Source organism: Acipenser ruthenus, chromosome 1 (assembly GCF_902713425.1).
Source record: "Acipenser ruthenus chromosome 1, fAciRut3.2 maternal haplotype, whole genome shotgun sequence".
NCBI lineage: Eukaryota > Metazoa > Chordata > Actinopteri > Acipenseriformes > Acipenseridae > Acipenser > Acipenser ruthenus.
The window spans coordinates 117648847-117658952 of record NC_081189.1 but is presented as its reverse complement, the minus strand read 5'-3'; the positions used below and the strand labels follow the sequence as shown (position 1 = coordinate 117658952).

General features: G+C 42.5%; 1 protein-coding gene across 1 annotated transcript; it reads right to left on the bottom strand.

Annotated features, from left to right (window-relative positions):
* Positions 1–1230: 1230 nt before the first annotated feature.
* LOC117421037 (kyphoscoliosis peptidase) lies at positions 1231–9871 on the bottom strand. The gene is made up of 7 exons (XM_034034905.3): positions 9747–9871; positions 7536–8313; positions 6997–7111; positions 6451–6568; positions 5548–5739; positions 3929–4119; positions 1231–3424 (listed from the first exon to the last, which is right to left on the bottom strand). Exons 2-7 carry the CDS (start codon positions 8295–8297, stop codon positions 2118–2120), a joined length of 2685 nt encoding a protein of 894 aa, XP_033890796.3. The 5' UTR covers positions 8298–8313; positions 9747–9871; the 3' UTR covers positions 1231–2117.
* Positions 9872–10106: the final 235 nt, after the last annotated feature.

Here is a 10106-nt window from a genome sequence, read left to right as displayed (position 1 = left end):
GTTTTGGGGGCTTGAATTCAGGACATTTACTGACAGTTAACGAGAGCCTATTAGGTGGGAGTTGGGAGTTCAGGGGAGTACTGTACAAGTGAATGAGGAGTGTGTATTGGTTGCTATGGGGCGGGACAAGAAGAGGAGAGAGAACGGTAGTTGAGTGTGATGCAGTTGTTTTTTTTTTTAATGAAAATATTACCTCTGAAGATCAGTTTGATTTCTGTTAAAACAAAAATATATCCTACTCGGTTATTATTTTTTTCTCACTGTAATTTACCTGCTTGTTTGTAATTTCTCTGTAAGAGAAACTGGAACTAAATCTTCTCATAGATATTAAGCACTATTTATTTATTTTTTTCCAATATATTTGTACAGGACGGAGTAAAATTCCAATTGAATAAAAAACAAAACAACTAAACCTCCTATAAGAATATATCTTCATCCAGCTTTTGGATAGCTCTTAGCGCGACCAGCAAAGCTCTAAGTTCCTCTGAGTTTAAGCTTTCACCATCCAAGCTGAGGGCGAGGTAAACAGACAGCCCTTGTTTTATCCCGTTGTGTTGGCACTGCTGGGGGAAAAATAAATAAATAAATAAATAAATAAAGACATGGAGGACTGCTGTGCTGTAAGTAGTTCATCTTCTGTTATCTTTCGGGACTGTACCATAAAATAAAATGTTCTTATTAAGGTGTGCGTACATTAGTTTTTAATACATGCTGGATTGAGGCTGCAGTCTCTTAGGGGCATCACATGTACATAGCCAGAGTTGCACGTTTCTTTATTTATTTTTTGAGCAGGGGTAGAAAAAATACCTTTCCGTTTCTTTATTGAGAGCGGCGTTTATTCGAGGGCAGCCTCTATTAAAAATACCTTTCCGTTTCTTTATTGAGAGCGGCGTTTATTCGAGGGCAGCCTCTATTAAAAATACCTTTCCGTTTCTTTATTGAGAGCGGCGTTTATTCGAGGGCAGCCTCTATTAAAAAGCTGATATCTGAGTGAGGCGGTAAATCGAGGGTGGTGTTAATTCAATGTAATACAGTATTTATTTTAAACTGCAGTCCTGCTCTGGGTCACAAGGGGCACTGTCTCACTGACACCACATGTGACAGGGTAGCGTCACGGCCCAGGCTGGCTACCGGCAGGAATTGGACACTGAGACCGAAAGCTGCAGTTTAAGTGCTGGTGTGCACGTTTGTTAACAAAACAAAAACAAAAACAGGAACAAAATAAACACGGCCAAAATAAAAGCCTGAAACAAAAGAATAACTATGTGTAGGTTGGGCATTCACCTTCACTACCACATTGCTAAACCATACAAAAATCACAGCACAAACACTCACCCAAACTCCTCCAGCAAACAACAGCTTCCTTTTATACATGCATACTTGCAGACAGGCTTTAGAGAAAAGACATTATGAACATGTAAAAATAATTGTTATTTCTAATAAATCTTTATTAGTGACTGAATGTTTTTTTTTTTCATTTTATTTTGCGTAACAGTTTAACATATGTTCAGAGAATACATACAGTACATGACTGAAAATGTTATAAATGCACATGCCATATTATAGTATGTACCAACCAGTTCACCTCATCCCACCAACTTAATACAGTTTTTATTTAAAAGTTATATTGTCAAAGTATATTATACTACTGCTCATTTGAACACAGTCCTGGTTTTGTAATTTCAAGTTCATAATTTGGGAGTGAAAAAACACAGCAGCCCACTAAAGACATGGTTGTCTGTTGAATTGATCTTAAAGACAGCACAGCATTAAAACAAAACAAAAATACATTAAAAAGACTCCTGTGCATTACCAGAGCCCTGTTTTAATAATGCAAACAGCGCCACTATTTAGAGCCACTACAATTTAGATCAATTAAAGACCCTATGATTCCTTCCTTCCAAAATCAATGCTGTATAATATCAGAATTCCACCAGCTTATCAGATTCTTTCTGTTGTTGTTTTCTGTTCAATAACAATTCAGATTCGGTTTCGTATAACTGCTAGGCTGTAGAATTCAGGCTGATACTTGTGCTACGTATCTAAATAGACAAATCTATTTAACTTATTTTCCTACAGATAGCAGGCTCAGTATGAGTATACTCAGTTTAGAAAGTTCATAATTCATTTTGGTGGCCTAGAATGCCAAAAGACAAAATCACGTCCATGCCTGTCGATTCTGCGTCAAACTTTGCTGCCACTTTCAGTTCAGGTACTGCTCCTCCAGTGGAGACTTCTCCTTCCCACACCCTGCTTTTATTGAGCTGCAGCTCAGTCCGTGACTCCCCGACCACACAGACCTTCTGAGCTCCAGGGACTCGAACCCGGAACCGGACCCTGCCCAGGGGCTCCAGCATGCCAGACCTGGGCTCAAAGAGCACACAGCCCTTCTTCCAGGCCCTGTACGTGGTGGGGAAAGGCTGCCACCCTTCCTCAGAGGTGCATTTAAGGATGTAGTCACAAACATGGGTGAAATCCTCGCTGGAAGCTGCCTTCGCGTGGAGACCCAGTTTGTAGATCCCGGCTTCTGGCAAACAAACGCTGACCGTCACCTTACTGTCCGTGTAGGTGAAAAGGACATGCCTGTCCAGTGTATGCGTTGCGTCTTTCATATTTTCCTTGGCCAGAACAGCGGTGAACTCCAGGTCTTGGGAGATGTGGAAAGTGATGTTGCATTTGCCCTGTTGGGTGGTGATGATGGGGGCTGCATGGCTAGGCTTGGAGATCCCAAGCTTCTGTGTCTTGATACCAGGACCGCAGGACGCACTGAGGGCAGGTGGAAAGAGCTCATTGAGGTTTATGGTGGGGCCAGTGCACTTCAAGAGAAAGTTTCCTGAGTTTTGTAAACTGCCTTCACCCTCAAAGTCCCTCACGAAGACAGAAAGACGATAGTAGCCACGGTACGGGCAGAGGATGTGGCAGGTCAGCTTGTCCTGCTCCATCTGGGAGGCAATGCATCTCTTGGAGAGGATCGGGTCCAGGTCTTTGTGGACCAGCTCACACAGGACCATCAGCGGTCTCGTGGTCCGCAGGGTCAGCTCAAAGGATCCGGTGTCAACCACAATGGGCTCTGCCCCATGGCTGCACTCTCTGAGGCCCAGCTCTTTGGCTGTTTGATGAAGACCCCAGGAGAGGAAGGGGTTCTCTGGGAGTTCCTCCGAAGGCTTGGGTTCAAAACATTCCACCTGGAAGGAGCAGACCCAGCTCAAACTGCCTTCAGAGTACGCAGAGCGAGCGAATATCATGACATCGTAAGCGCCACTGGCCGGGGGGAGGAGCTTCAGCTTCATGCCTTGACGGGACACGGTCAGGAGCCCGAATGAGCTGCTCAAGTCCTTCACGGCACCCGCGCTCAGCTGGGAGATCTGATAGGTGAAGTCCACTGGCTTTGCACATCCAATGGACACCATGGCCTCTCCGTTTACTGGAATCGACAGGAAACACATCAGTGAATTTAACCTGCAATCCTGTAGCCAAGATCTGGTCCACACAGTTTAAATGGGCTGTCCCTCACATCAACGTTTGTTATGCAAATGACATCCTTGTGATGCTCTGAAACCTATACAGTAAATGATGCATCTGATAGTATCTATGTTGAAAGGTGCTCATGTATCCAACACTGCTCAAAGAGCAGTCCCAGATGTGATGGTGACTTTATGGGCCTTCCCTAAAGGAATCAGAGGCAGACACTATCTGGCAATTGTCTCATACTTTTATGATTAAATTAAACAAAATGGCTGACTTCAGTCTAGTCTGTGTCATCCTGGCTGCCCCTGGTGAGCCTACACCCTGTCACTGGCATTTTGGCTGTTTTGTTAAAAATTATTATTATTATTGGCAACCATTGTAAACACCAGCGTTGGCTAATCTGTAAGTGAAAATAAAACTTGTATAAAGTCAATATGGGTGTTTCTACAAGTTATGGTACCTGTGTGCAGAGGAAACTCTTTTGGTGATATGATGGAGAGACCCAGCCTATAGAACTCCGATGTCTTAAACACCCTCTGCTCGAACTGCTCCATGGAGACTGTGGAGTCCATCAGCTGCCACTGAGGATCGTCAGGGCAGTGTGAGTCGATGAAGTCCTCAGGGTCTGCCAGGAAGTAAAACTCATCATACCTGCAGGAGACAGGGGACTGGCACTTTACTGCCTTGATACACCTTGTTATATTTTACTCTAAGTACTGAGTGTTACTCCTTATGAGTGTACCTCGATCAGCTTCAGAACTGAGCTATCGGACAGCTCCATGCGGTGTCTTCCAGTCAGGCATAGTATGTTTATTACAAGATAAACTCGTAAAGGGAGATTCATGAATAAATACATTGGCGATATCCAATTAAACAATTGTTAATCTTTTGCGTATGCAGTGGTGTGTCTTCCTAGGCCTGGATATTTAATTGAATAGCACATTAAAACAGATACATCACTGTAGGTTACTTTACAGAATCACACTAGAAATATAGCTTGGCTAGGAAAGGGTTAAACAGAGTATGGAAAGTCCACTGCGTGGAATCTTGGATGAGAAGATGCACTAGTACTGTATTAGCTCTCTCATGTCAGAAAATACCTGTTAGGGTTAGGAAATGATTCCCTAAACCTGTAACTAGGGAAAGGGAGGTCTGAACTGCTCTGCAATCCTTTTGGATACCATTCTGGTGATAAAAAGTTTATAGTGCGTTTTTACACTCTGAACTCGGATCACACCATGGTGGGAACGTTTTCTGAAAGCAATCAGTACAATTCTTTAAGGGAATAGTACTGTTGACCTGAACAAAACCAGTACACCAAATAAAAAAACAATGGCCCTCTTTCACAGAACCTTACAACAGTTTTTCGGAAAAGTACAACAAATTTGTTAACACAGAACTAGCAAGAAATATTCATGCAAGAGATTAAATAAATATAATGAGTTATTTATTTAAGTTCTGTCTCAGTGGTTTTGCTTGTATAAATATTAACTAGCTAGCTAACTAAGTCTGTCTGTATCTCGCACTTACATTTTACATGTGATTTCTATTTTGTTTCGTTACTGATTGCTCTAATTTTGCATTTAAAATATCAAATGTAATCAGAAAGGTCTACAGAAACTAGGAGTCTATGATAAAACTGATTGAAAATTAGGGAAACACTCCTTCAATAAAACCCTGTGACACAAGTCTGCAAGTTGTTTAAATAGGGATGCAGATACATGGCCATTTCTCAATGATTACCACCTCTATTTCCTTAAGGGAAGCTCAGGGTGGCAGTCTGATCAGTAATTTGTATACTGTAGGACAGAAGTCCATGCCAACTGACCGCATGCTAGCAGCTCTGCAGTCTTGTCCATTGGGACTGATACAGACTTGGAATCTTCTTCATACATACACAGACTGCAACGTGTTAAGCTTTTAGAATTTAGGGTGTGAGTTGCTGCTAATAGGTTCTATTGGGTACACAACTTATGATAGTCGTAAGACGGTTGCCCATTTCTTTGTAGTTAGAGAACATGTCAAAGTGATCTGGAGATCTGAATGTAGTGTTTTCCCCCTCCCCAAGTCGCTGCTCACCTCTGTGTGAAGGTCTTGCTCTCGATGTCCACAGTACCGGCGCCCCAGCAGGAGTCCAATAGGCACCACTGCCCTCCCAGCTGCACCACGTTCCACATGTGGTTGGACTTCTTGTTCTGGTAGCTTTGCCCGAGCCGATATCCAATGCCTTTCCCATAGCCGGAGACCTCCATGCACTTGATACCCACCTCCCTTTAGAAATAAACACATGCATAACTGCGATGGGCCAGAAACACTCTTGACGCACAGATGTAGAGTTTAAACTCTCAATCCCTCGGTGGCAGTGAGGGTGAGAGTGTATTTAATATTTACAGTTATGTTTTTAGTGAAATCAAACGGTGCAGATGATCACAACAACAAACAAAGTGCAAACAAAGGCTGGTGTGAAGTGTTCTGTGCGGATGTGCTGGTCGTGCTTTAGCGCTGATAAAAGTATTCTATTAGTCCAGAATCTTTTCCGGCACCGACCTCGTATCTCTCCTCAGCAAGGTGATGAAACGATAAAGCAAAACACAACATTAATACAGAACAAACAAACAAAATACCGAACCGCATCGTCCTTCTTGTTTCCGTTCTCCAGCCCGACCTTTGTAAGTCAGAGACTTCCCTATTTATGTCTGGAGCACCGCCCCTGTAATCACCGAACACCAATGGCAAACGGCCACTTTACAGAAGAAAGCTCTCCATACAGAAATCACTGTCTGTCCTTACCTAAGATGGCTGACTTACAGTACTACTGAATCAATCCCTGCTCAGCCATCCCAAATAGTGTCACACTTGGGCTGCTCAGTGCCCTCTAGTGTCAGGAGGTTGAGCCCAGACCCTTCTCTGCCCATCACAATAACTTACACCCTGATAGTAATACCAAAGATGCCTGCTGATTCGTCACTTGTGATATCTTACCTGCACATCTCCAGACAGATTCTGGAGTACCCACAGCACACGCCTTTCCCTGCCTGGATCACCTGCTCTGGGGAGCACATCTTCTCAGACAGCCCCAGATACCCAGTCACGTCATATTCTGCAAGGCATAAGAAAGACCATAAATATCACCTTACTGCAGCAACCCACTTACGATTCTGCTGCACTGAAGACAAATGGTCAAATCAGCTGTCCTACTGTCAAACCAAACATCTCTTTGACATTTACTGTAGGCTAGTTACTGAACCATGGAGGTAAGGTCCTGTCTGGAGAGTCTGGACTCCATAACACACAGGATTATAAAGGCCAATGCAGCACTACCAGGGGTTCCCAGCCAAGACTGGCAACTTGGTGAGAACAGGATTTGAACCATGCTCACATGACTCCATGCTTTTACTAGGGGAGCCACTGGGGATCTCAAAACAAGCTCCTTTACTAATGAAAACATGGTACATCCACAGGATATAATCCTAGCAGCGAGCTTCAAGTAGCATTTTAACATTGTCGTTTCAGAAAATATTCACTTACCGATATTATGACACAGCCAGATCCATATGGCGCGCACCCTCTCCAAATCACTCTGGGCTTCCTCAGTGACACAATGGACGATTCTGGACAAAGAGAACATCTTGTCTGCCTTCAGCTGCGAAAAACAAATAAACAAACAAACAAACAATAAATAAAGACACAATGAAAGAACTTCCCAGGATTCCTAGGATTCACTGTCCTATGTCTTTTTTTTCTTTACCTCCCTCTATCATCTCCTGTCTTTTTCCTGTCACTACTCTGTTCAGTCTACAGTACTCTATATGTGGCCATACAACATATACAGTAACCGTGTGCAGGCTAAACTTACAGTTTCTTTCGATGAGACCAACAACAGAATATTTCGTTCCTAACATAAAAAAAAACTTAGTTTGACTTCAGAAGTTCTGAAAATTATCAACAGTACTAAGCTATTTCTTACATCTAGTTTTGTAAAATTCACTGTTGTTTTTTCCTTCGCATTAGTGAACATTTCCATACCAGTTCCATGCATGGAGGTCTTCTCCCTGCCTTGGACCTACCTGCTTACTGACTCTCAGAACATGGTTGTCCACTCTCTCAAAGACCTTGGGATCAGAGAACAGGTCCCTCCGGAGCTTCCTCTTCACAGGGATGGTTCTAGTGAAGACAGTTCCTTTCTCTCCCTCCCGAGATTTCAACCCAGACACCTCCGAGTAGACCTCCTTCTGGACCACGGAGCCCGATTCCTCCTTCTTCACAGTGGATTTCTTCACCACTCTAAAGGTCCGTGCACTCTCAGAAGACAGCTGCCGCTTGGTGGAGGGCCTCCCGTTGTTGCTGCTTTGCTCCTGTTGCTCCACAGCCCCCCAGAACTCAAACACATTTCTCCTGGAGAGGACTCCTGGAGAGCAGAAGGCGACGGAGGGGACCGTGCTTCTCTGCTCTTGGGTAGTCTGGATGGTCTTGCCCTTGACCGCAGTCTCCTGATGGAGAGCTGCTCTCCCATCTTTGCTGACAGTGGTAGTGTGCAGTTCACTATCAAGGATGCTGTTTGTGACAGCTGACTTTTTTAAGGTGCTAGTTTTAGACCGTGGCTCAGGATTCTGGTTCTCTCTGTCATGTGGAGTCCTGGTGTAGGCCTCGTCTGTTAACTCTGTGTTGTTGTTGTTGTTGTTGTTGTTGTTGTTGTTGTTGTTGTTGTTGTTGTTGTTGTTGTTGTTGTTGTTGTTGTTGCCATTGACAGGACAGTCCTCTTTCAATTCCAAAGGTGTCTTTGAATCTGAAATCTTTGAAATCACTTGGAAGCTGTTGCTATTGCCCATCTTTGGTTGTCACAAACTGTAAAGAAAAAAAGGAAATTCCAACCTTTGATTTAACCCTATGTTCCCAATCAAGCAAGTCAGCAGCTTTTCTGAGAAAACGACACACGTCTTTCACAGTAATTTACAAAACTAGTAATATTACAGTAACTAGTAAGAAATATTCATGCAAAAGATCTTAAAATAATATAATGAGTTATTTATTTAAGTTCTGTCTCAGTGGTTTTGTTTGTATAAATATGAACTAGCAAGCTAACTAAGTCTGTCCATATGTCACACTTACATTTTTATTTGTGCATACAAAGAGAAAAACCTTCAAGATGTTCAAGGTCACTTAAATTCCCCATTGGGTTATAAGTTCCAACTAAGTTCATTGACTGGGAGACTGTGGACTACCTCAGTCATTATGCTTCATAATTGCTGCCTGCTCCCACACAGTTGATCTGCTTGAGTGAACATGGGATGTGGAGCTGCAGCTCTGTACTTTTCCCATCTCTACTATTCACTCACTAATGTACGCTTTATTAACACAGGAGCACACATGGACGTTTTGTCTTGTTGTTAACCCCTGTTTAAAGCAGCAGGTGATAACAATAGATTACAGATTAGATTTGAAGTTAAATCATTCTGAGTCACTAAAGTAAATGACTGTCTACCCTTTGAAGCACAGTACATTATCCATGCTGAATACCTAACAACATGTCTGTGTAATATGAACAAGAACCTGTATTTGTGGAAACAAATGTATACAGAGACGGCTTATATTTCTCTCAACTGACATCCTATTTCAGGCGTAGTCTGAGATTGCAGTAAGAGTATGGTTAGTATCCTGGGTTTAGCAGAGTATCCCATTTCAATATTTCCAGAACACAGTAGTTAACTGCAGATATTTGTAGTCTGAGACTTCTGTAGTCTGTGTTGGGATGATGTTATTTTCATGCCTCATAACAGAAATAAATCTCAAAAAAAGTATTTGACAAACTATTCAATTACACAACCATAAGTAAATTAATATATTTTTGCTGATTTTTATTTGGTGGCTTTAAAACAGTATAATAACCACATAAAACTGATTACATGCAGCACACGGCACATGTAGATTCTGCATCTCCCAAAAAATACAGCTGATCAAAGTACATAAACTACAAGCAAGCACAGAACAATATGCACAGCAAAAACATGTACACACTGATACTCATTGGTATGTGTGAGCTGTTTATATGCATCTCTGTATGTAAGTACATGTGCATATATACATGCATGTGTTATTGCATGTATATATGCATATCTGTATATTAATATACCTGCAAATTATATATAGAAAACAAATATGATAAAACAAATATGATCTGCATGAACTTATCATAAGAATTATGCTTAATTTCCTAATTGATTTATCAGATAATGCAATTTAGTGGAATGCACTAAGTGTAATGTATCAGAACAGCTTACCCTGTCTGACCAGCCTGTATATGTGTATCTCTATCTCTCTTGTTCTCATTCCATCCCAGGACAGTGTGAAAACCTCTGCACCCCCAGGCTTGTTTTATACCCCAACGGGTGGCCTGGGATTCACCCAGCCATCACACTGAAGAGATGACAGGCCTAAAAATACTACAAAGCAGCTGATAAGAGCTTTCAGATCAACTTTCCACTGCTCCGTGGGGCCGGCATGTTAAAGCCTCCCTGAGGCCCATGCTCTGAGGCTGGGTGTGTTTTGGAGAGGAGCTGGAAGAGGGAGTCATGCCAAGGTCAGTGCGCTGGAAAGAAGGTGTGAGATTGCAGGGAGGCCAGCAGCATGGGGGTTTGTGC

Coding starts and splice junctions, on each gene's coding strand:
- LOC117421037 (XM_034034905.3), bottom strand. CDS start 8,297: ATGGGCAATAGCAACAGCTTCCAAGTGATTTCAAAGATTTCAGATTCA. Junction 4,120..5,547: donor AGCAAGACCTTCACACAGAG/GTGAGCAGCGAC, acceptor TGTCTCCTGCAG/GTATGATGAGTTTTACTTCC. Junction 3,425..3,928: donor AGAGTTTCCTCTGCACACAG/GTACCATAACTT, acceptor TGTCGATTCCAG/TAAACGGAGAGGCCATGGTG.